Genomic DNA, 27,139 nt, shown 5'->3' with positions numbered 1-27,139 from the left:
CCTGAAGTGAAAAGCGCTTTATCAAATGCAAGGATTATTATTATTATCATTGTTAATAATAAACTGATAGAAGTGCCCTGGTTTGCTTTAGATTTAATGGTTCCAGTGATTCCATTTGTTGTATCATCCTCCATTCGAATTACCCCTGCAAAGCAGCTTTGGGTTTCAAAAGTAAATGATTCAGTGAAGATCCGAATGGCGGAATCGGGCCTTGGTTCTGAGGATCCTCTCACTGTTCACCAAATGTTCAAGTACTCAGTGGAGAAATATCACAACCATATCGCTTTAGCTTACAAGCGCGATGAACATTTGTACAGGATTTCCTACTCTATTTACTACGAGAAATGCAGGATGACAGCAAAGGGCTTTTTGAAGGCAAGTCCAAGTTAAAGTGACATTTTAAAAGTTTTGAAATAAAGTTTGTCTTTGAAGCGGAATGGTATGGTTCTACCCCTTTCATAAATATATGAAAGATATTCAGATGAGTCTTCAGTGAAATGAATCATAGATCAAATCTGACTCCCACGGTCAGTCTGGCTCCTTAGAATTCAAACACATATTTTTAGACCATGTTATTCAACATGTTGTTCAACAAGTTCAACACTTGCGTTAAGCTTTCATAATAGATTTTATTTTTTTGGCTATTTTTTGAGAAAAAGAAGTTTGTGCTCCAGGGCCTAGTGCTTCCCTACCTCTGTGACCTGCTAACTCCATTTAGACCTGTCCGTTCTCTCTGCTCACCAGGCTCTGGCCTTCTCCCCATTCCCTGCTTGGGCCACCTCACTATCGGCGACTGGGCCTTCAGTCTTTCTGCCCCCACCCTTTGGAACTCCATCCCACATTCCCTTTGCCTCACTCCCTCCGTTGCCTCATTCAAGACACATCTCAAGACCCTGCTTTTCGACCACACCTTCGGTCATCCTCCTACCCTCCCTCCCCTCCACTCTCCCTGATCCCAACCCCCTGCTCGGGTCTAAATCTCTGACGATCCAGTGCCTTGGGATGTCCTCCCGATGTGAAAGGCACTCTACAAATGTAATTTTATTGTTGTTGTAAAATGTCTGTCTTATTCTGTTTACAGCTTGGACTTGACCGCTACCATGGAGTTGGTATTATGGCATACAACTGCCCAGAGTGGTTCTTTGCCAACATAGGAGCAATTATGGCAGGGTAACGCTTCTCTTTTGAGTAGTCTTTGCATACTAAAGTAATGATCTGTAGTAAACCATTCTTTCTATAAAGGGTTAGGTGGTAATGGAATAACGAAAGCGTCCAGATTTTATGCATTTGCGCATTGATCGGGTTTTCTCACTTCAAGAAAAATATTTTTTTCGTCCCCCAAATATATAGGCAATTCACTTTACAATGTACTCTATGAAGCGCTTTGAGATGTCTTAATGATTTGATAAGGCAAGGTTTATTATTAATATATTGGCCTTGGAGAGGGTACAGCGCAGATTCCCCAGAATGATACCAGGATTAAATAATGAGGATAGGTTGCATAAACTTGGCTTGTATTCCCTTGAGTTTAGCAGGTTAAGCAGTGATCTGATTGAGGTGTTTAAAGTGATAAAGGGGTTCAGTAGGTTAGATGCAGGGAAACTATTTCCTCAGGGAGGTGGGGGAATCCAGAACAAGGTGACATATCTTAAAATTAGAGCTAGACCATTTAGGAGTGAAATCAGAAAGCACATTTTCACACAAAGGGCAGTGGAAATCTGGAATTCTCTCCTCCAACAGACTTTGGATGCTGAATCTATTCAAATTTGTCAAGACTGAGGTGGATAGATTTTGTTAGATCAGGGTATCAAGGGATATGGAGCAAAGGCAGGTAAATGAAGTTGAGGTACAGATCAGTCATGATCTAATAGAATTGTGCAACAGATTCGAGGGAATGAATGTTCCTATTTCCTACTCGGAGTGAATGGTACAAATCAACCACACAATAGAAGGTCATTTGAATTCCTTTTTCAGGATGCTACACAGAGGCTGTTTAGCAGAGTGTTAGTCTTGCTCAGTTGGTAGCTCTCATTTCCGACTCATAAGGTTGTGGCTTCAAGCTCTACACTGGGGCTTTGTCTGACTAGGCTAATAATCCAGTATGGTACCGTGGAGGAGTGAGGCTTTGTCAGAGGTGAATGAGATGTTAAAAATAAAAATAAAAATAAAATCCTGTCTATCTGTTTAGGTGGACATTAAGATCCTCTGGCAATAAAAAAGGAAGTTTCTCTGGCCAACAATCTCCCAGATAGAATTGGCTGCACAAGTGGACAGGGTTATGAAAAAAGTTAGTAGTATTGTGGGTTTGATAAATGGGGCCTAGATACAAAAGCAAAGCTACGTTTCTACAAATAATTGGTTAGAACCTGGAGAAATGTATTCAGTTTTGGGCATCTAACTTTAGCAATGATGTAAAGCCCTCGGAGGGAATGCAGATGACATTTTACAAGGTGCCAGGGATGAGGGCCTTTGGTTATGAGGAAAGATTAAATCACCTTTAAATGTTGCTGTGTTAAATGTAATGCAAGTGCCACTGTGTGTCTGAAAGTTTGCATATTCATTGATCACTCACATCATTGCTGATCACAAAAAAGGTTAAGATGATGAAGAAGACCCTTCGGCCCATTTGATCTCATCCTTCCAAAATGACCCTTATTGTCCTTCCATCACAGCATCAAGCTGTTTTATTTAAATGAGGTGAGCGTCCTGGCCCCAATAAGCCTTCCTGGTACCCCCTCCACCTCACCCCCACCACCCCCGAAACTTAAGCAGAAGTATGAAGGACACCCTACACAACAAAGACAGGGTATTACTAAGAATCGGTGTGGATTGCTGGAGTGTCTTGGTGACCAGAACTGTACACACTATTCCAAGTACGTTGGATTTATAAAGTGGCAGGATTACCCTACTATTTCGGCTCAATATTGACCTTATCATACATCCCAACATCTGGTTTGCTTTACTCATTGCTACCGAGTATTGTGATAGCTTCAAGTTATTGTCAATTAGGACCCCCAGGTCCTTTTCGATTTCATTTATAATTAGAGTTATAATTTTACCTAAATCTTGTTTTCACTTCACTGCAGTGGCTTATCTGTTGGGATTTACATGACAAGTTCTCCTCAAACATATCAACATTTGGCCTTGAATACAAAGGCAAATATTCTAGTGGTGGAGAATCGCAAATTAGCAGAAAAAGTCCTCAAGGTATGATTTCTTTTTGATTTTAGTTTGGGTCTCGTTTTTAAATAAAAGTGACTTTATACATCTGTGTAACTTCGTACTGTACAATGGAATCCTGTAGAGTAATGGTTAGAGCACTTGCTTCGCAAGCGAGAGCACCAGGGTTCAATTCGCATTCAGGATGAGACCTTAGGCAAGTTTCCTTACTCACCCGCCTCTGTTTACTGTCGATTGTCAGATCGCTTCTCCGGTGTAATAACCACTAATAATAATTTGGTCACTCAATCCATGGCTGTTTTTGAGACACTGCTGTGCGTAATTGGCTGTCACATTTCACCCATAAAATATACAGTTAATTCACTTAAAATATATTCTCTGAAGCACTTTGAGACATCTGAAAAACATGATAAAGTATTATATCAAATGCAAGGATTATTATTGTTTCATCATTTACTATGGACTCCAATATCTTCCTTCCCATTGATGATAAACTGCCTTCCTGGATTGGATCTACAACAACAACAAATTACATTTTTAAAGCGTCTTTCACATCGGGAGGACATCCCTTTTTTAAAAAAAAACATCCTCCCACATTTGCCACCTCCACTTCTCTGCCACAATTCCTTTCTCCATTGAGTTCTTAAATATATATATATCATTGCCCCAGCCATCTCCTCCCTAGTTTCTTTAAGGATTCTTCACCCACAGAATATACAATCAACTCACTTTACAGTATATTCTGTGAAGCGCTTTGAGACATCTCTAAGATGTGATAAGGTGCTATATCAAATGCAAGGATTATTATTATGATTGTTTTTATTATCTTTGGTGCAGTGCATCTGGATATGGTGCCAGTGATGATGATGATAATAATAATAACAATAATAATAACAATAATAATCTTTGCAAATGATACAGCACTTTATCATGTCGTCGAGACGTCTCACAGCGCTTCACAGGATATGCAGTTAAGGTTTTTTTTTGACTATGTGTTTTGGAACAGGAACAGAGTTAAATGCTTTCATGAGAATTCTAGAAGGGGAAGAAATGGTAAGGAGAAAGGAAAAGAATGGACTAACCTGCTATTTTTATCTCTAGGTTAAAAATGAATTGCCCCATCTCAAAGCGATTGTTCAGCTCAAGGGTAGGAAGAAAGCAACTGATCCGAAGATTTATACAGTCAGTGCCCTTGAGACAATTTTGTTCAATGCAACACTACTTTATATATACTTTACTTTTAGATAATGTTTTTCACGTTGGGAGGACGTCCCAAGGTGCTTAACAGTCATGGGTTGGCACCCAAGCTGGGGGTGGGAGGATAAAAGATGACTAAAATGAGGAATGTCTTGAGACAATAGTCCTGTAGCTCAGTAGTTAGAGCACTTGCTTTGCAAGTGAGAGATCTGAGTTCAATTCCAGGCAGGGCGAAACCTTGGGAAAGTTTCCTTACTCCACACGCCTAATAATAATCCCTCCAAAAGAACGCTGCTGCGTTCACCCACAAATATACAGTCAATTCACTCTACAGTATATTCTGTGAAGCGCTTTGGGACGTCTAGAAGACGTGAAAAGCGCTATATCAAAATGCAAGGATTATTATTATTATAAACAAGGTGAGGGAAGCAGTAAGTCGGAGAGACTCCAGGATGGTGTTCCAGAGAGGGCAGAAAGACTGAAAGCCCGACTGTTGATGGTAGGAGGGTTGGGTCGGGGGACTTGAAGCAGTGTCTATCGAGCGATGAATTGGGCAGTATGGTAGGATTTCAGATGGCTGCAGAGGTAGGGTGGAGCAACACCATGGAAGGCTTTAAAAGTGAGGATGAGGATCTTGAACATATTCCTCTGGATTGGTGGGTAATGGTGGGATAGATAGGTAGATAGGGCAGGGGAGGTCAAGCAGGTTGCTCAATGCTCGGGTACAGGAGCGAAAAATGCAGTGTTCCTTACTGACTTCGGCTGGCATTTGTGTTCCCGCTAGTCATTTGAAGGGAATTCCTCCCAGTGTTCTGCCCACCAATCCTCCCAATAATATTGGTCATTCACTTCATGGCTCTTTGTGGGACATTGCTGTGAATGAACTGGCTCCTGCTTTCACCTACAAAACACACAGTTCCCATGAAGCACATTAAGATGTCTTGACAACATGACAAGGCTGCTATAAAATTTAAGGATTATTAAAATTATTATTAAGAGTATAGGTTAGAGCACTTGCCTCGCAAATGAGAGGACCCGGGTTTGATTTCCGGGAAGGGCGAAATCTTGGCCAAGTTTCCTTACTCCCTACACCTCTGTTTACCTAGCATAAGTAAGAACCCTATTGTTAGTCGATTGGTGGGTAATAATCCCTTAAAAAAATAATAATAATTTGGTCAGTCAATCCGCGACTGTTTGTGGGCCACTGCTGTGCTCAATTGGCTGCTGTGTTTTGCCCACAAAACATACAGTCAATTCACTTTACAGTATATTCTCTGTGAAAAGTGCTGTGAAGAAAGCTGTGAAGCGCTTTGAGACATCTCAATAATTATTTATTATAAGTTAATTGTTCAAGGAACAGATATAAACATTTTACTTGTCTTCATTTCAAGTGGAAGCAGTTGATGGAATTGTCGAACGATATAGCAGATAAGCAGCTGGATGACATTATTGACTCTCAGTATGCTAATCAGTGTTGTCTGATAGCATACACATCAGGCAGTACAGGAGCTCCTAAAGGAGTAATGATCAGTCATGATAATGTAAGTTTTACATAGATTTACACAGACTGTACACCATGGAAACAGGTCATCTGATTCAACTAGCAATAATAATAATAATCCTTGCATTTCATACAGCGCCTTATCCTGTCTTCGAGACATCTCAAAGCACTTCACAGAATGTACTGCAAAGTGGATTGAATGTATATTCCATGGGTAAAAGGATCCTTAAAGAAACTGGGGAGGAGATGGCTGAGGCAATGGTATATATATTTAAGAACTCAGTGCAGAAAGGAATTGTGCCAGAGAAGTGAAGGTGGCAAATGTGTTATCCATTTTTTTAAAAAATGGCACGTCCTCCCGATGTGAAAGGCTCTTTACAGTATATTCTGTGAAGTGCTTTAAGACAGCTAGAAGACTTGATAAGGTGCTATATCAAATGCAAGGATTATGATTATTATTACTGTGTTACACTTGGATTACACTGTGATGAATAATTGGCTCACTCTTTGGCCTCTGAGTCAGAAGGTTGTGGGTTCAAGCCTCATGTTGAAGCTTTGAGTTAACACACTAGTGCAGTGCTATGGATATGCTACATTATTGGAGGTGCCATCCTTCGGACAAGAGGTTAAACCAAGGTCCTGTTTACCTGTTCAGATAGACTTTAACGATCCCACAACACCATTCGGAAAAAGAAAGAAGTTCCTACTGGTGTCCTGGCTATCAAACTCCCTGATAGAAAATTGGTTATTAACTTCATGCCTGTGGGACATTGCTGTGCGTATATTGACAGCTCTGTTTGCCCATAATTGTACAGTCACTACTCTTTATAGAATATAGAATATTATTACAATTAATACAAGGTAGCATTGGTATTTCACCACATGAGCCATTTAATGTAGTCCCATTCTCCTGCTCATTCCCGTACCTTTAATAACCTTCCCTTACAAGTATAAATCTAATTCCGTTTTAAAATAATTTTATTGACACTGCAATTTCTTGACAACGACTACAGCAAAACAACAGCTTTACACAGAACTGGTTCTCAAAGTGCTGCTCTGAGTAGATAGACTGAGACTATTTACATTTCTTTTTCTAGATAACATGGAATGCCAATACATCAGGAATAAATATGGATTTTGGCCATAACAATAGTCAGGAAAGACTGGTCAGTTATATGCCCTTGAGTCATGTTGCAGTACAGATTATGGATTTATGGATTCAGATGGCTTTTGGAGGCCTTACGTATTTTGCTAATTTGGTAGGTGATTTGAGTGCACAGTATTTTCTCCTCTTTGAATAGGGTCCATTCATATTTGTATGAAAACATCTAGTATCCATTTGTTATTATTAACTGGGACTTTTAGCTACTGTCTAACCCTTTACGCTTTACATTTGTGGTTTAGAATAAGCCCAGGAATCCTCTGGACTCCTTTGTGTATTTGGTCCAATTACATCTGATTCACTGCTGGTGACCTGGTGAGTCATCAAGACAACCCTGTGAGATGGAACAAATGCTATATTGAGCTAAGCAATGCCATAGTCAGTGGATCAGAGAAAAGCTCTATGGTTCGGTCCCATCCAGTGAGTGAACTAACAGCCTCATTAATCATCCCATGCTCAGTTGTGGGTGCATTTTGCCCATAAGCTATACAGTCAATTCACTTTACAGTATATTCTGTGAAGCGCTTTGAGACGTCTCGAAGATTTGATAAGGTGTTATATAAGTGCAAGGATTATTATAATTATAGTGCCATGCAGCACGTGACTGCAAAGGGTAAGACTTATGTGTTCATTATCTTTAAGTGTCAGCCTAGCTCAGTTGATAGCACTCTCGCCTTTGCATCAGAAAGAAGGCTGTGAGTTCAAGCTACACATCGTTGGAAGGATTTTGATTTCTATTTTCAGAGTACCTTGATGGACGAAATGAGGGAAGTGGAGCCTACAGTTTTTGAGGGGGTCCCTCATATCTGGGAGAAAATGCGAAGAAAGGTGGAACATAATCAGGCCCATCAATCACCTCTGAAAGTAGTCATAGGCCTTTGGGCAAGGAAAGTGGGAAGGATGGCGAGTAAAAACAAAATTAATGGGTAGGTCAAAAGGGCAACATTTTTTTCTCTGCTCCAGGAATGCGTAAAACTTTGCTTTGCAATTTTGCTTTGTTCTCGGATCAGGGAAAAAATAAAAACACCAGCAAGCTACCCTGGCAAATTTGTGGCCACTGCCTGGAGAAGAAAAAGCATCATAACTTGTATTTACAGAACTCCTTTCACGTAACGTAAGATAGACACTTCAAAGACCTTTGCAAAATGTACAGAATGCAGTCTATTATATTGGTTAGAGTACTCGCCTCGCAAGCGAGACGACTCAGGTCCGATTATTGGGCAGGGCCAGGAACCTTAGGCAAGTTTCCTTACTTCACACGCCTGCTTACCTAACAGTAAGTAGGAACCCGGTTGTTAGTCAATTGGAGGATTGCTTTCCGGAGAGGCATAATCCCTTAGAAAACAAACCAAAAAAATCCGGTCACTCAATCCATAACTGTTTGTGGGACACTGCTGTATGCAATTTGCTGCCGTGTTTCTCCCATAAAATATACAGCTAATTCCATTTACAGTATATTTTGTGATGCTTTGAGACATCTCAACAACATAAGGTGCTATATCAAATGCAAGGATTATTATATTATTGTTATTATTATTATATATGAGGAGACAGGCTCGGTGGTGAACTGGAAAGAGCTGCAGAGGGAGCTTGTTGGTTTGAATCTCGGCCTGTGTTGTTGTTGTGGCTACGTTTGCGGGTCCAGTCAGAGTTGCCAAGGGAGGCTAAATGAGTCCTTCCCAGCATTTAGGGGAACAAGGCCAGATTAAGTGATCGGGGTGGGTGGGGGGGAGCCGCCCTAAACAGCCTCATAGCAGAGACCGACAGGAAGAGAGGCACAGCCACGAGGTAAAGGCGTCAATCATAACTGGGGCCTTTTAGACCCCTGATTTGCCCACAAAATACCCAGTCACATCACTTAACAGTAAATCCTGTGAAGTGCTTTGGGACATCTTGATGAAGTAATAAAGCACTGTATCAAATGCAAGGATTGTTACATTTCCCTTGAGAGGACGTTATCAATCTCTTCTTGTCCACCGGTTCAGTTCCCACCCCCCTAAAAACAGCCATCATCAACCCCATCTTGAAAAAAACCTTCCCTGGATCCATCCCTTCTCTCCAGCTACCGCCCCATCTCTAACCTCCCATTCCTCTCCAAGGTCCTGGAACGAGTCGTCGCATCCCAGCTCCGCTCCTTTCTTTCTTGCCATTCCCTCTTTAAACCCCTCCAATCTGGCTTCCACGCTGCCCATAGCACGGAAACAGCCCTGGTCAAAGTCACTGATGATATCTGTGATCAGGGCTCCCTCTGCCTCCTTGTCCTGCTCGACCTCTCTGCCGCCTTCGACACTGTTGACCACTCCATCCTCATACACCACCTCTCCTCTTTACTTAATCTTCACGAACCTGCCCTTGCCTGGTTCGATTCCTATCCCTCTCACCATCTCCACTTTGTTGCCTCTAACGGTTTCTCCTCCAGCCCCCGGACTGTCACGTCTGGCGTCCCCCAGGGTTCTGTTCTTGGCCCTCTCCTCTTTAATATCTATATGCTCCCCTCTTGGTCACGTCATCCGCAGACATGGGGTCAACTTCCATATGTATGTGGATGACACCCAACTCTATCTTTCTGCCTCCACCCTCAACTCCAGGACCACTGCTGTCCTGACAGACTGCCTGTCGGACATCAAGTCCTGGATGAGGGCAAACTTCCTACAGTTAAATGTGAACAAGACTGAGGCCCTCCGGATTGGCTCACGCCAGCGCCTCAGCACCTCAGGCTCTGGCAGCATCAACCTCCATGGTTGTACACTACAACTCACCAAGCCAGTCAGGAACCCAGGTGTCTTGTTCAACCCTCAACTGTCTTTTCTTTCCCACATCTGAGCCATGACCCGCTCTGCCTTCCCTCACCTCCATAACATCACCCAACTCCGCCACTACCTCACCCCTCAGGCCGCTGAAACTCTTGTTCATGCCTTCATCACCTCCAGGCTCGACTATGCAAACACCTTGCTTTTTGGCCTTCCCAACTCCTCCCTCCACAGGCTGCAGATAATCCAGAACTCGGCAGCCCATGTCCTCTCCCGCACCAAACTCCGTGACCCCATCTCCCCCATTCTCACCTGACTCCACTGGCTCCCTATCTTTCAGAGGATCCAGTTCAAGATCCTGGTCCTCACCTACAAAACCCTCCATGATCTCGCCCCACCCTACCTCTGCGACCTCTTAACCCCCTATCAACCCGCCTGATCCCTCCGCTCAACCAGCTCTGGCCTGTTCCATGTCCCCCGACCCACCAGCCCCACCGTTGGCGGGAGAGCCTTCAGCCACTCTGCCTCCAACTCTGGAATTCCAACCCCCAATCACTCTGCCTCGTCCCCTACTTACCTTCCTTTAAGTCCCGCCTCAAGACTCTCCTCTTCGACCATGCCATCAGCCACACCCCTTCCCCTCCCTTCTCCCTCCCTGACCCCAGCTCGGGTCTGAAATGCTGTACACTGTCCAGTGCCTGGGGATGTCCTCCTGACGTGAAAGGCGCTATACAAATGTAATCTTGTTGTTGTTCTTTTGCCTCTCCCCTCCTATAATAGTCCTTGAGTTCTGACAAAAGGTCATTGACCTGAAACGCTAACTCATTTTCTTCTCTCCATAGAGGCTTCCTGACCTGCTGCATGTTCACAACGACTTTTGTTTTTATAATAATCCTTGCATTTGATATAGAGCCTTATCATGTCATTGAGATGTCTCAAAGAGCTTCACAAAATATGTGTATATATATATATATATATTGCCCACCTTTCCCACCTCAAACAAAAAATGACTGGATGGACAGCAAGAATGTGCTATTTGTAGGGAATCAAATCAAATTACTCATTGTTTTATTACTTACTGGAGGCCAAAGTGTTTCACTTTTATTTCTTCTGTCTCAGGAAGGCATCAGTGCCCCTTTGCTACAACGTGGCGAATGCTCTGGTGTTTAAGAAGGTTCATGAAGAAATGGGTTTGGATAAATGTACAAGGAATTTTGTTGGAGCGGCACCCATTTCTAAACGTACTCTGGATTTCTTCCATAGCCTCTGCATCTTCATTATGCCAATTTATGGCTTGAGTGAGAGCACTGGTCCACACACAACTTCAATCTCACATCAGTGCCAGCCTTTAAGGTTTGTGCCAAACAGTGGTGGTGGAGTCAAGTGTCAATTATTAACTAATAATAATAAAATGGTTATTAACTAATAACAATAGTCACTTATTAACTACACAGATAAGACAAGCCTTTCACTTGGTGATAAAATAAACCCGAAGGACTTTCCATAAATTGTGTTATTCACCCAGCTTCAATTTCGCCCACAAAATGCACAGTCACTCCACACGAATTATTATTATTATTGTTTTCCCCACCAAACTCTTATGTTTATAATTTGTTCCAAGCTGTGGCAAGGTGATGGAGGGTTGCAAGATAAAAATTTACAAAACGGATGAGAAGTTGGATGGAGAAATCTGTTTATGGGGAAGGAATATTTTCATGGGATACCTGAATATGCCAGAACAGACTGAGCAGACTATAGATGCGGAAGGCTGGATGCACACTGGAGACTTGGGATACCTCAGTAACGATGATTTCCTGTTTCTAACTGGCAAAATAAAAGGTAATGTCATATTCCAGTTTCCTTGCTTTTTAAACTAAATAAATGCATTGAGGTAGGAAAGAGTCTTTTTGATATATAAAATGAACACACTACTATATTAAATTTTTGGGGTCAGTCAGCCGGTTGTCTGACCCATTCGGAAACTCATCGCCATGCTTAAGAGCATCCAAGCCAAATTGAGAGTTACATGCATCCCACCTATACATGGAAATTCCTGTGAATCGGAATGGAATGTGCACTCTTTCCCAAAACACATCCTGCTTACTTAATTGCAGAGAGTATTAGGCACACGTTCACAAGAGCCAAGGCTTGAGAACTCAATTTGTGCATCTCAGATCGCTTAAAATACACAAGAATTTCTATGTCTAGGTGGGATGCATGGAACTGTGTTTGGTTTGGGTGCTCTTAAGCACGGTAATGGGATTCCGCATGTGTCAAACACCCGGCTGACCAAAAAAAGTATTAGACCGAACGAGTGATTCCCTATTGTCACATTTTATAAAATGCAATCGTATTTTAACATTTGATACTTTACTTCCACACTTGACTCTATACTCTTGGTGCAATGGACCATTCCTGTTGTTAATACCAAAAATCTAATTGATCGTTAAAAACTGTTTTGCTCTAGAATTTGTCATCCTGGGAAATGGAATGCACATTAACCCCTTACCCATTGAGGATGCTATTAAAAATGAGTTAACAATCGTCAGACATGCAGTACTCATTGCCATTGCGAATGATCTCATTATACTTCTGACACTGAAGGTAAGCGCCTGTATAAAATATAATGTGAGAATGTGTAACGCTTAGCTTTCACCTTGGCCCCATCATTTCAACATTCAGATATTCAGTGCTTAGTTCACACTTTTTTTTGGCAGCAATGGGGGGTGCACTGCATTGTCAGAGATGCCGTCCTTTGATGAGCCATTAAACCCATGCCCTTTCTATCTGTTCAGATGGACGATAAAGAATCCATGGCACTGTTCAAAAAGGGGGGTTTCTCCCAGTGTCTCGGCCAATAATCCCCCAAATAAAATTGGTCATTCGCTTCATGGCTGTTTGTGGGACATTCCTGTGCACAGACTGGCTGCTGGTTCATCCGCAACATATACAGTCCCTGAACTTTACAGTCTATCTTGTGAAGCGCTTTGGGAAATCCTCCTGAAATGAAAGGCATTCATACTAAATGTAAGAATTATTGCTATGTTTGTTTGGAGACCTTATTAATACTGCTTTTCTTCCAGTGTGAGGTCAATGAAAACACTGGTGAACCATCTGACGTATTGACCCGAGAAACCATTGCCTATTGCCGACGGATTGGGAGTAAAGCCACGACTGTGTCTAACATTTTATTCCAAAAAGACCCTGCAATTTACAATGCCATAACAAAGGGCATTGAGAATGTGAACAAAAAGACCAACTCAAACATTCCCAAAATGAACACATTCATCATATTGAAGAGAGATTTCTCAATTTACGGAGGAGAATTAGGTAAGGTATTTTTATGTTTTGATTTGTTAGATTTTTTTTAAAAAATTGGGTCAGCCAGGTGTCTGAAACATAAAAAACCATTGACAAATATCTAAACCAGATAATAATTCCCCACGTGTATAAATTTCCCTTTTAGTCCAAACTGATACCCCATTGCAGTGCTGGCCGTGTGTTTCATTGTCAGAGATGTTAATTCAAGGCCCCATTTGTCAGGTTCATAGGAACACAGGAATAGGCCATTCAGCCCTTCGAGCCTGTTCCGCCATTTAATTAGCTCATGGCTGACCTCAACTAATCCTTTCAATTCCAATTTCCTACTTTCTCCCCATATCCTTTGATACCCTGACCTACCAAAAATCTATCAACCTCACTCTTGAAGGTGTGGATGGATCCAGCATCCATGGCCTTTTGGGGGAGAGAATTCCAGATTTCTACCACCCTTTGAGTGAAAAAATGTTTCCTGATTTCACTCTTAAATGGCCTGGTTCTAATTTTAAGACTATGTCCCCTTGTTTTGGATTCCCCACCAGAGAAATAGCTTATCTGTATCTACCCTATCAAATCCCTTTATCATCTTAAGTACCTCAATCAAATTACCCCTCAATCTTCTAAACTCAAGGGAATACAATCCAAGTTGGCAGGGCAGGCTCGAGGGGCCAAATGGCCTACTCCTGCTCTTACGTCTTATGGTCTAAGTTTATGCGGCCTTTCTTTGTAACTTAACCCTTTTAGGCCTGGTAACATTCTAGTGAACCTGTGCTGCACCTTCTCCAGGGCCAATATATCTTTCCTGAGGTGTGGTGCCCAAAACTGAATGCAATAGTCCAGATGGGGTCTGACTAACGCTCTATACAGCTGAAGCGTCATGTCTTCCCCTTTGTATTCCAGGCTCCTTGAGTTAAAAGCCAACATTCCATCCACTTTTTTGATTACTTGTTGCACCAGGGAAGTAGTGATTTGTGAATATGGACACCCAAATCTCTTTGCTCCTCCAGAGTTCTTAATTTCTTCCCATTAAGAAAATATGCTGCTTTATCTTTTTTCAGTCTATAGTGGATGATCTCGCACTTCCCTACATTGAACTCCATCTACCACAGCTTTGCCCACTAACTTAATCTGTCTAAGTCCTTTTGTAACTTCCTACTCCCATCTACACAAGTTACTGAGCCTCCTAGCTTAGTGTTGTCTACAAACTTGGATATAAGACTTTCAATTCCTTCATCCAAGATATATATATATATATATATATATATATGGCGAATAGCTGGGTCCCAGTACAGACCCCTAGTCATGTCCTGACAATCGGAGAACATTCTCTTTATCCCTACTCTTTGTTTCCTGCCTCCCAACGAATTACCAAGCCACGTCACAAGGTTACCTCCGACTCCATGCGCTTCTATTTTCGCTAATAATCTTTTGTGTGGAACCTTATCAAAAGCCTTTGGAAAGCCCATATAAACGACATCCATAGACACTCTTTTATCCACTATTTTAGTGACCTCCTCAAAACATTCAACTAGATTAGTCAGACACCACCTACCCTTCACAAACCCATGCCAATTCTCTTTGATAGCTCATACCGGTCCAAGTGTTCAGTCACTCGGTCCCTGATGATGGATTCCAGTATTTTCCCTACAACTGACATTAAGCTGACAGGTCTGTAGCTTCCTGGTTTCTCCCTCCCTCCCTTCTTAAATAATGGGCGACATCCACAATTCTCCAATCTAAGGGCACAATTCCCGAATCTAGTGAGCTTTGGAAAATTATGACGAATGCATCCTCTCCTATTTCCCTTAACACCGTAGGGTGGAAACTATCAGATCCTGCAGATTTGTTTATCTTGAGTCTCATTATTTTCTTCATTACCATTTTTTAATTTATATTAATTTTATTAAGTATTTCTCTTTGACTTATTTTTAGGTTCCTCTGTATGTCTGGTATTTTGTCCTCACCCTCTACTGTAAATACAGTAGCCAGGTATTTATTTAACAAGTCAGCTATTTCCTTATTTTCTGTTATAGTCTCTCCTACATCAGTCTTTAACGGACCCACATTCCCCTTGACATTCTCTTTCTTTTAAAATATATTTATAAAAGCTTTTACGATTGGTTTTAATATCCCAAGCAAGTTCTTTTTCATACTTCCTTTTTGTTGCTCTTATTATTTTCTTTGTATCCCTTGTGGCCTTTTGTAGTTCTCCCAGTCCTATGCATTTCCACCTTTTCTTGCATTTGAATAAGCCTTTTCTTTTAGCTTGATACAGTCTCTAACCTCTTTTGTCCGCCATGGTTGCTTAACTACACAATTGGAGCTTTTGCATTCTGGGGGTACAATACTTGTTCTGTATTGTATCAAATCCTTTTTTGAAAACTTCCCATTGTTCATCTGCAGGTTTACCCACTGACAATTCAGCTCAGTTTACTGTGGTCAACATATTTCTCATCCCATCAAAGTTTGCCTTACTTAAATTCAAAACCTTGGTTTGGGATTCTCCCTTTTCCCTCTCAAATTCAATGTAAATTCAATCATATTATGATCACTATTTGCAAGATGTTCCCTTACTGTCAGATTGTTAACTAGTTCTGGCTCATTACTCATCACCAAATCCTGTGATGGCTTGTTCCCTTGTTGGTTCTAAAACATATTGTTCCAAAATACTATCCTGAATACATTCTAGAAATTTGTTGCCTGAGGTGTCCTTCTCCCAGTCTAAGTGAAAATTAAAATCTCCCATTATAACTACATTGCTTTTGCTTCATGCTTCCCTGATCTCTGTATTTATACATTTCCCCACTAATCACAACTCTCTGGAGATCTGTAGACTACTCCTAAGAGAGTCTTACCTCCTTTGCTGTTCCTTAATTCTACCCACAGTGTTTCCACGACCTGATCGCCCTTACCGAAATCTTTCCTTTTTACTGGTGTAATAGCATGGATAACGACAACTGGTTCTTTCCCCTCCATTTCCAAGTTCCTTTCCAGTTGCTTTGAAATATCCCTTACCCTGGCACCAGGAAGACAACACATCCTCCTGGACTCTCAAACTCGACTGCAGAGGATCCCTTAGTTATTTCATCCCCTATAACTACAACATTTCTATTCTGCTCCTTTCCTTTTTGCACTGCCTTCTGCTCTATGGTACTTTGGTTTGCATTCAGGTCTCCTTCCCCTCATCCAATGTAGCAAGTCTGTGCACCCCCCTACCTCTCTGACCTCCTCTCTCCTCAAAACAGCACCCGTTGCCTTCGTTTCTCTGGGTCTGGCCTCCTCCTCAACCCCCGAGTCCTCCGCTCCACCTTCGGCGGCCGTGCCTTCAACCACTATGCCCCGAGGCTTTGGAATTGCCTTCCTCACTCCCATTGTCTCGCTCCCTCCCTTCCCATTTTCAGGTCTCTGCTGAAGACCTTTCTTTTCGACTGCGCCTTTGGTCACCTTCCCTTCCCTCCCCCCGGCTCGGTCCGTAAAGCGCTCTGAGAAACTGTAAAGCGCTCTGAGACGCCGTCCAGCGTAGAGGGCGCTATATAAATCCAAGTTGTTGTATCAAGTACATTGTACCTGATGGACAGAACCAGTTTCTCCTTCTCTGCCTCTACTAAGTAAATGCTACCCTGCTGGCAATTAATCTCACACTCCTATTCCTGAACCTCTCTATGTGGTATGGCTTGGTTCTGAAGTAAACTGTCCAAATATTCCTCCCCTCCCTTATGGGTCAGAGTATCTCTAACGTGCACTCCAGGTCAAAAACCCTGAGTGACTCAAGATACGTGCACCTCTCACAGATGGGACCATCAGGGTCAGTCTTACTGTCCACAAATTCCCACATACTGCAGCTGTGACACACTATCTGTGTTGCCATTATCCCTTTCTAGCTTCTACTCCACTTAATGTTTAGGATTATTTATATATATTTTTTAAATTTACAAGGTTTTACCTTTGCCTTTTTTAGTTATTTTCCCCTTAATCTATTTTACCGTTAACAATTTCAGGGTAAATAGGTAAACAAGTAATTTTTATACCTTTTGACACCTTTCGCTCAAACTCCTTAATACTTAACACTACTTCCTCAGGAATGTTATCATTGGTCGAGATGCCTCTATGTCTACACCAACTGAAGCACCTGACTTCACTCTCCCATCTCCCACAGGCCCCCAAAAAGCTCCCACAGTGAGCACTCTCACTGGTTCTGTTTCTCCTTTACAAGGAGACCTTTACAAGGAGATTCTTACCTGCACCTGTTAGGTTCGCTTTACCATAATTGGATCCTCGCCATTAACCAATAAAGGTCTGAACACAGAGTTGTACAATCAAGACAGTTTATTCAACAAAGTAACAGAAATATACTACCAGATAAGCAGTCTGGCCTGATGACCAGCTCTCAGCTCAGCAACCTATAGTTCTTACTCTGTAGAACTCAACTTTTTCTTTGTGTGTCTGTTGTATTCATACCCAGCTAATTGGTGTACTTGTGATGGTACTTTTCCACTAACCTATGTGCCCTGCTGAGACTACTTTTCCTCCTTAAGTAGTTGCTTTGTTCGCTCTCCCTTTTCTTCCTTAATCAGTATGTTTTCATAACCTTGCATTCCAGTGGTCTCTGGTGAGGCTCTCTACCCACAAACAGCTGCATACAAGTCTTATTCCTGTCAACTCTTTTCTATACAAACACACCTCCTTCCTCCTCTGCACCAAATTCCCACTCTCACCAAATTCCTTCACAGAATTCTCAATCCGTTGCACCTCACTCAGTGCCCTCCCCACACTGCTGGGCTCTCGGCTCAAGTGAGGCTCTCACAAATCTTCCCCTTTACATAGGACTCAAACAACAGCACGCAGTTTCGACTGGTCTGCAAATTTATTAATCCTCAACATCTGGCCTATTAACTGCTAATTGACGTGTTTGCCTGCTTACATGTAAGGTTGTTTCTACCTAAAGATTTCCCACTCGTCTGCTGAATGAAAGCGTTCTCTCTTGCTGTCTGGTATCTCTCTTGCTGAAGAATTCCCACTCTTACCAAATTCCTTAACAGAATTCTCACTCTGTTCCACCTGACTCAGGTCCCTCCTTAACTGCTAGGCTTCCTGCTCAAGTTTAGGATTCAGATTGATCCTAAAAGTCCAATGACACTATTTGGCAAAGGTGTTTTTCCTGGTGTCCTGGCCAACATTTGCCCGAAATAAAATTGGTCACTCACTCCATGCTTGTTTGTGGGGCATTGCTCTGCGCAAGTCAACTGCCACCTTCGCCCTCAAAATACACAGATGCACCACTTAATGGTATATGCTGCAAAGTGGTTTGAGACGTCTTGACAACATGATAAGACGCTACATCAAATGCAAGGATTATTTATTACAGTGTTTCAAAAATCTCACATCAAAAGAATTGTGCTGGTTTTATTTTTAGGTTCACTAATATAGTAGCACTCTGGTCTCTGTGTTGTAGGTTTGAGCCCCAGATCAGGACTTTGAGCTCACTATCTAAGATAATATTCCACTGTATTATGGAGGCATACTGTTTTATGGGAATTGGATTAAATAAAGTCATGTCTGTCTGCTAAAGTGAGTGTTAATGAACCAATGCCTTCTGATAATGCCACCAGCACTGTATCAGAGTGTCAACCTACATTAAGTGAGTTCCATGTCCCAACGTAGGACCTGAACCCACAATCTTCTAACTCCCAGATAAACATGCTACTAGGCTGATGTGTGTAATTCATGATACAAGTGATGTATATAAATCAAGCTAAAATAAATTATTGAATAGAGAAAAAGTATGGGAAATGAATGGAAAAGATGTGGAGGAAAAACTGGCTGGCCCAGAGACGACAAAATTCCCTGATCCTGGCAGCCATTCAAAGGATGAAACTTCTAACTTACATTGTTGTGTTTGCAGGCCCAACTCTGAAAGTGAGAAGGCATGTTGTGGAACAGCTGTACAAGGAGCAAATGGATTGAGGTCTTTCTAGGGGTGGTTCACATAAAGTTTTTATTATCACCTTGTAGTTTGTTAAAAATATTAAAGATGAGCATACTCTGTCACTGCTCAATGTTCAATAAGTTACAAAGGAAGATTTATTTGCTTCAAGATGACTATTGTAATGTGATCAGGGAACGTCTTGGGAGGAACTATTGAGGATTTATTACAACAGATTACAGTGACTCAGAAGTGTGCAGACCAATGCCTGTGGGAGGCGTTACTCAGGGACCAGTTGGTTAAGCATAAATGGACATCCTTAAAAAGCATTATACAGAGCTTGCACGACACATATATAAAGCTATAATGGCAAATTAAACCAAAACATACCAAAATGGCCAACAGAAAAATAAAAGGGGAGATTAAGAAAAAAACACCTGTTCTCCTCTGCATTGCCTGTAGAGCCTGGGCAAGCCTCTTATATTGATGTAGGTGTATGCAGTGCTCTAGGTGTGGCCTGACCAGAATACAGCTAGAGTATGACATCTGGGGATCTGAACTCAACTGATTGAGCCCAGCGTGCTGTTTTCCTTTATTGCTACGTCACACTGTTTTGACATTGTATGATGAGCAATGAGTCAATTAACTCCACGAGATCTTATTCAGCTTCCGCCTCTATCCCTCTGCGCAAAAACAGCTTTGGTCAAGATGACAAATGATATCTTGTCCATCTGTGACCAGGGCTCCCTCTGCCTCCTCGTCCTCCTTGACCTCTCTGCTGCCTTCAATACCGTTGATCACTCTATCCTCCTTTACCGCTCTGTCCTCTCCTCTCACCTCAACCTTCATGGTTCTGTCCTTGAATGGTTTGGATCTTACCTCACACCGTCTTGATTTCACCTCCACAAACGGTTTCTCCTCTAGCTCACGCACTGTCTCGTTTGGCGTTCCTCAGGGCTCTGTCCTTGGTCCCCTCCTCTTCAATATCTATATGCTCCCTCTTGATGATATCATCCGCAGACATGGGGGTCAACTTCCACTTGTATGTGGATGACACCCAACTCTACCTCTCTGCCTCCATCCTCGATTCCAGGACCACTATTGTGCAGACAGAATGTCTGTCAGACATCAACTCCTGGATGAGAGCTAACTTTCTTCAGTTGAACATCAACAAGACCGAGGCTCTCCTGATTGGCTCCCGTCAGCACCCCCTCACCTCAGGCACTGACAGCATCACCATCCAGGGAGTCACACTCCACCTCAACGAGCCAGTCCGGAACCTTGGGGTCTTGTTTGACCCACAACTGTCTTCTGCCCCACATCTGTGCCATGACCCGCTCTGCCTTCTCCCACCTCTGCAACATCATCCAGCTCTGACACTGCCTCACCCTTCAGGCCGCCGAAACCCTCATCCACGCATTCATCACATCAAAGCTTGATTATGCCAACTCCCTGCTTGTCGGCATTCCCAACTCTTCCCTCCACAAGCTGGGAGTGATAGGGTCTCGGAGCCTGGTGTCCACTTCTGCACCATCACCTCCGCTCTCGCCTGGCTCCTCTGACTCCCCATCCCCCAGAGGATAGAGTTCAAAGTACTTGTCCTTGCCTTCAAGACTTCACGGCCTTGCTCCTTCCTACCTCTGCGACAAGCTGACCGCATCACCCTGTCCGCTCCCTTCACTCAGCAAGCTGTGGTCTACTCCACATCCCCAATGCGCCCCCCCACAACATTGGTGGCCAGCCCTTCAGCTTTTCTGCCCCCACCTATGGAACTCCATCCCACGTTAATAATAATAATAATAATCCTTGCATTTGATATAGCGCTTTTCACGTCGGGAGGTCGTCCCAAATCTCTTTACAGAACACACTGTAAAGTGAATTGACTGTATATTTGTGGGCGAACGCGGCAGCCAATTGCGCACAGCAATGTCCCACAAACAGTTGTAGATTAAAAATGACCAATTTATTATTGTTTTTGGAGGGATTATTATTAGGCTCTGTGTGGAGTAAGGAAACTTGCCCAAGGTTTCGCCCTCTGCCTGGAATTGAACTCAGGTCTCTCGCTTGCAAAGCGAGTGCTCTAACCACTGAGCTACAGGACTCCACTCCCTTCATCTCGCTCCCTCCCTTGCCTCCTTTAAGGCCCGTCTCAAAACCCACCTCTTCAATCGTGCCTTCGGCCACTCCCCTACCCTCCCCACCCCCAGCTCGGGTCCAAATCCCTGTCCACCCTTGGGACGTCCTCCCAATGTGAAAGGCACTATACAAATGTAATTTCGTATGTAATGCTTCCATGGAGTATCTACATTTCCTATTCTAACTTAATAACATTTGGTATCAATATAAGAGGCTTGCCCAGGCTTTACAGGCAATGCAGAGGAGAACAGGTCTTTTTTTCTTAATCTCCGCTTTTATTTTTCTGTTGGCCATTTTGGTATGTTTTGGTTTAATTTGCCATTATAGCTTTATATGTGTCCTTTCACACTGGGATGTTGTCTCAAAACACTTCACAAGATTTACCATGGAGTGACTCAGTACCCTGCAATAGTTAAACTTGTTTTGTAGATTTCCATAAGGGAATCAATTTATTTCAAGATACTTCACTGGACCGGAGAAATTGAGAATCTGTTCCCTATGCAGATGTGATGAATAATGTGGTGATTCTGGCAGGATTCCATAAGTAAGTACGTCACTATGTAAGCAGATGAATAGATGATTTCATCCGATTTATGCTCCCAAGATTTTAAATCAAATTTTATCCTCAGAAATAAAGGCGCAGAGGATAATTATTGTGAGATGAGGTGTTAATTATCAGTTTATAACTGTACTTGGGGCACGCAGCTAATGTTTATTTTACTTTTGTTTTGTTTTTATTGAACAATTTTGGTGATCACAAAAATTGGTCAACTTCCACCACTGCTGCAGGAAGTGATGTTGCTTTGAGCAAACAGGAAGTGACATCTGTGGTGACCTTACACCTTGGAAATTGGCCATTTTTGAAGTGTAAAATTTTAAAAAAAGGAATAGAAAACATTTTATGGTGGGAATCCATTTTCTTACAATTGGAGAACATCAGAAAACCTATGAATACATATTTTAAATAAATTAACATGTGAAAACCGACAAGCCTAAATATTGTCAGGTCTAGGCAATGACTGGATGATCCACTTCATCATCACATTCTTAAATTACGTCATTAACTGAGTAACTCGTTGTTGTAAGGATTATTATAATGTAGGAGAGCTTCACAAGGATGGGATGGGATTCAGATGGAAGGTGAAACTGAGGCAGTGGGGAAGGAGAAGAGTGAGGTGCCTGTAAAGATAGATATGTTTTAGGCAGATTTAAACACAGAATGGGGGTAAGATGGAAGGCTACAGGGAGAGGGTACCAGCGGTTAGCGGTCATTATATACTAGCTGATATAATGATTATTGAATTGAAGAGGATGTATCTTATACACACATCTGGCAGTGGGACAGAAGGTACTGGGAAAACATACAAGCTTCTGGCAATATTCAACAATATAAAAGGTAAAACATGTTTTTTTCCCTCGACTGCCTTTTTATATCAGTTCTCCCCTCCACCCACACAAAAAGGTTTGTTCTTTGTGTGCTCAATATCACCCTCACTTGTACATGTACTGCATTGTCCTTCATACCAGAGACAAACGAGTTGAATAGTGTCTGTAAAAAAATATCAAATGTGGGAACAATGGTGAGGCAGGAACTGTGGGGGACATGAAGCAGGACCGTGCTTGACCTCTGAACAGAAAACCTTTAAACAGAAATAAAGCACATACAAATACTGCGTGGACAGTACTGTTACATGACATGACAATAACAATTCTGCCTTGTAATGTTCTCCCCCTCCCCAAAAAGCGCTATCTCGACCTCAAGGGCCACACCAAGTTGTTTTAAAAAAGAGCAATATTAACGGTCTCATTATTATTGTATTAAGTATGCTTTTAATATTCATCATTACAGCTATACAGAAAACAACCTCTAAACATCTTACATGATGAAAAAGATGTGCATATTACTGTTGCAATCAGCAGAGAAAACATTCAGTAATGGAAAGGGACAAATAGTCCTTTTCCACTGAAATGTGTGTAATCTTACAGGCTAAATTCATGGGGCTAAGAAACCAAATTTTCCTTCAAATATTTAATTGTCGTTTTTCCTCAATCACCATTAAACATGAACACCCACCGGCCACAGAAGACAATGCTGTGACTGCTTTTTAGCAGAAATCAGATACTGTAATGTTCAGTGTAGTGTGAGATTACTTTAGTACCAAACAATTAGATTCACCATTAGCTTCCATCATTAAGATTACTGTTTGGCAATCATCCACTCTGGCTCTGTACACAAGATGCTTAAATTAATCAAAGTGCTACGCTTACTCTTCACTGTACCATACAAACATGCTTTCTACTCAAAAAAACATTTTACAATTTACAGGATGCAGAGTGTTCCTGATTTTCAGACGTGTACAAAGTCAAACCAAACAGGTTTTTTAAAAAAGTAACACTGGTGCATTGTTTTTGGTGTAAAACTTGTAATGTAGCAAATGCTTATCCTGCAAAGTAGAAAAGGTTAATTTTAAAAAAAACGTTCTCCTATGTGTAAGCTGCTCAGTTCTCAATTTTTTTTAATCTCCTGAGTTTCCTTTAATTGAAAATGTGACTTTCAGCGGGTTAGGGTGGTACTGAATGAAGGTGTCAGCCGTCAATATTCGGTGTCTGAACCTTCCCCGGTGTCAGCATTCCTGGATAGCATGTAGTTGTCCATGTCGATTGATCGGCAGTTCTGTATGGCATATCGCAAGCGTTCAGCCAGGACTTGCTGGCTTGTGTAAGGAGGCAGACGGAGCTGGAAGAAGCACGTCTGCGCTGTAGGAAGACCATCCACTGGCTAAAGAAGCAGAAGTAAATCAGTCAATAGAACTCGTCAAGGTATTACAGTAAACCTCACGTAAGTTGGGGCCATACATTTGATAATACTGTACTACTTTCGCCAAGTATGAGCAATGTCAAACTTGCATAAAATCTAAACTCTTGCATGGGACTTGGGCAGGTGGCAATTATACGATTTATACAGATCAGATTTATGTGAGCTTTACAGTAGTATTATTGAAAACAACAAAGATTTTACATTTACACAACTCATTGCATGTTTGGAGGATGTCTAAAAGCGCTTCACAGAATCAGCTGGTGCCCCCGCCGGGGGTGGGGTGGGGAGGAGAGCTGATGATGGATGTGGAGGAATGGTGACCAAAAGCGCAGTCAGGAAAAAAAAATCCAACTTACTCACTGTACAATTCCATACATGAAAAAAACTAATTACAGGACCCAGATAGTTCCTGACTTTCAGATGTGTAGAAGGTCGAACCAAACAGGTTTTGAGAAAAGTCCGTTAAAAGGGTGTTAAAGCCTGGGAGGAAGCTGGTGAGGCGAACTCCACAACCGAGTTCCAGAGAATGGGAGTGTGGGGCAGAATTGAAAAGCAAAGACGCACAATGAACATAAAGTGAAATACCATTGTTTATTGTCATTTGCTAATCCTATATTTTGGGGGTTATGCTTTAGGTGATGGGGAAGAGAACAGGAAGATCATAGTGCACAAATTAAATATTTTCCCATCCTTTTGTGCTATTATTTAAAGGATTTTCTCTCCATCCTTGAATGCAGCACACTTACCCTGTCCACTTTAATAATTTGAAACTTCTGGGTGATGTCTGCAGGGTTGGCTGGCAGTCTGGAGCGCCCGGATACAAAGCGAAGAAACAGCACTCTCTCTTCATTTGAGAACTCCTGCAGCGTTTGCCAGAGCCAACTCAGAAGCTGGTGGTTTTCAACAATGTCACGGTAGCGGACAACCTTCTTCAAGGTGTCCACGTTAACCTCTGGCATTCCACAAACCAGCTGTTCCAGTTGTCTCTCTGTGAGCAGAGACAGAAGAGGCACGGGGACAATGGCTGACATCCCTTGCCTGACTGCTGCAATCTGAAAGCAATCAAAACACCACAAGGATAATTTGTCACTTTGTCATTCCATCTGACTAGGTTCTAAGAGGGAATCTAGAGGGGAGCAAAGAGGAACAACTAGAAGAGATAGGGCTCTTTAGCCCCAAAAGGAGACATTGCAAAAGTGTCTTCATAAAAGGTCATTTATAAATAAAATTGGTTTCATGAAAAATAGTCAATTTACTTTATAGCATATCCTTTGATGGACTTTTAGACATCAACAACAACAACAAAATTACATTTGTATAACACTTTTAAAGTCAGGAGGACGTCCCAAGGCACTGGACAATCAGTGTTTTGGATCCGAGCTGGGGGTCGAGAATCAGAGAGGGTCTTGAAGGACTTCAACGACTTGAGAAATGCTACATCAAATGCAACGATTATATATTAAGGTATTGAAAGGGTTTAATAACAAAATACTAATCATTGCATTTGATAGAACGCCTTTCACTTCATGAGGACTCTTAAATTTCCGGGGGTAATAATTCCTTCAAAAAAATAATAATTATTTTCTTACTCAATCCACAACTGTTTGTGGATCATTATTTTGTGGACCACCGCATTTCACCCACAAAATACAGTCAATTCACTTTACAGTATACTCTGTGAAACGCTTTGAGACGTCTCGAAGATGTGATAAGGCGCTATATCAAATGCAAGGAACATTACTATTATCATTCTTCAAATGTGAATTCAAAATTCTAAGGGATGAGGAAGAAAAAGTGGATAAATGGAATGAAAAGGTTGCCCACAGACATAAATCCACAGATCAAACCATTTAATGACCAATTCTAACCTGCTGATCTAATTCATGGAGTCTGTACTCAATTGCTCTCTCCACGTACTCCTTCCTGTTTCCAAAGGTCAAAGGGATGCTATTTCCTCCAGGAATTATGGGGACTAATTTACCATCAACACTCTGACCAACAAAAGAGTCCAAAGGAATCATCTGGAAAAAATAAAATATGAAAGATAAATGAGAGGTTATTGATAAGACACAATTCTGAGCCACATAAAGGGAATGCTATTTTCTGGAATGTGGATTTAGACATTTCCTGAAGCACACTCGGTGACTAATATTCACTGAACAGTATACAGGGTTCCCTTGGCGTAATTATGTTACCACCCATTTTCATTATCGTTATTAACATGTTTAGTGCAATAAGAACTAACAATCAATTTGGGATTGTTTTGTACCATTCCCAGGACAAGAACGCAGGAAGATAGTTTGCTCACAGTACAACTACTTGGAGATGTGAGGAAATTTGCTCTCCATTTTCCTTTGCTATTGGTAAAGATCCAGCTTCTGCACAATACTCTCTCCAAATAGCTTAGGAAACACCGAACCATATGCAAGCATAAACCACTCAATGGTAGAGTGCCGATAAACCAATGAACACCGTTCTGTCTGCTCACACCCCACTCTACCTACTCACCACCTTCGCTCAGCTAACACAGGTCTTCTGCTCCACAATTAGCACCTGTGCTTCCAGCCCCAAATTGCTGGAATTCCTTGCCTCAATCCTTCCATTCCGCCCCTCTTTGCCAGTCTTCAAATCACATTTGAAGACTTTCCTCTTTAACTGTGTCTTCGTGTACCTTCCCTTCTGGCTCAGCATTAAGTCACCACTGTTTAAGCACTCCGAGACACTAACCTCGTGAGGGGCGCTATATAACGCACGTTGTTGTTGGAAATTCATTTTAGTGTCTCTGCTAATGGAAATGAGAGCTGGGGAGTGGGGCGCGAGGTTATATCCTTACCTCCAGGAAATTGTCCTCTGTAATTCCACTATTGTCCAGATGTAAGATTCCATACAAACTCCGAATATAAAGTAAATCAACCTCCTCCAAGTCTTCAGTGGTGAGAGGGATTGAGCAGAGCTGTTTCCACACCAGAGGTGCGAGATGCAAGTCCAATGGTTTCTTGGTGCGAATGGCCACAGCCATCAGGATTCCCAGAAACTTAAACTGCAGGAGATGTTCCTCAGTGCAGGCTGATGGGTTCAGTAAGAACCTGAAAAGAGCGCAGAAAAGATTCATTTAAGGAATACTGTATTTGCAACTTTCTCAGAATAGATAATA

The 27,139-nt window shown here is 42.0% G+C and overlaps 2 protein-coding genes across 2 annotated transcripts in view; one reads left to right on the top strand and one right to left on the bottom strand.

Annotated features, from left to right (window-relative positions):
* The first annotated feature begins 96 nt into the window (after positions 1-96).
* On the top strand, positions 97-19,072 carry LOC103181022 (long-chain-fatty-acid--CoA ligase ACSBG2-like). Its single transcript, XM_007897211.1, has 12 exons — positions 97-375; positions 1,082-1,170; positions 3,087-3,207; positions 4,282-4,362; positions 5,769-5,918; positions 6,976-7,137; positions 8,051-8,154; positions 10,910-11,143; positions 11,412-11,629; positions 12,258-12,394; positions 12,874-13,120; positions 19,011-19,072. Exons 1-12 carry the CDS (start codon positions 97-99, stop codon positions 19,070-19,072), a joined length of 1,884 nt encoding a protein of 627 aa, XP_007895402.1.
* Positions 19,073-22,980: 3,908 nt separating this feature from the next.
* LOC103181023 (probable E3 ubiquitin-protein ligase HERC1) overlaps positions 22,981-27,139 on the bottom strand; it is a 123,293-nt gene continuing 119,134 nt past the window's right edge. Inside the window, exons 75-78 of the mRNA XM_007897212.2 lie at positions 26,819-27,071; positions 25,854-26,006; positions 24,732-25,037; positions 22,981-23,946 (exon numbers count right to left, since the gene is read on the bottom strand). Of these exons, the coding sequence (XP_007895403.2) occupies positions 23,761-23,946; positions 24,732-25,037; positions 25,854-26,006; positions 26,819-27,071 (898 nt within the window). The 3' untranslated portion in view covers positions 22,981-23,760. The remainder of the gene's footprint in view (positions 23,947-24,731; positions 25,038-25,853; positions 26,007-26,818; positions 27,072-27,139) is intronic.

The sequence above is a fragment of the Callorhinchus milii genome, unplaced genomic scaffold (assembly GCF_018977255.1).
Source record: "Callorhinchus milii isolate IMCB2004 unplaced genomic scaffold, IMCB_Cmil_1.0 Scaffold1, whole genome shotgun sequence".
NCBI lineage: Eukaryota > Metazoa > Chordata > Chondrichthyes > Chimaeriformes > Callorhinchidae > Callorhinchus > Callorhinchus milii.
Note: the sequence above shows the minus strand (reverse complement) of the source record. Positions and strands in the feature narration are given on the sequence as shown.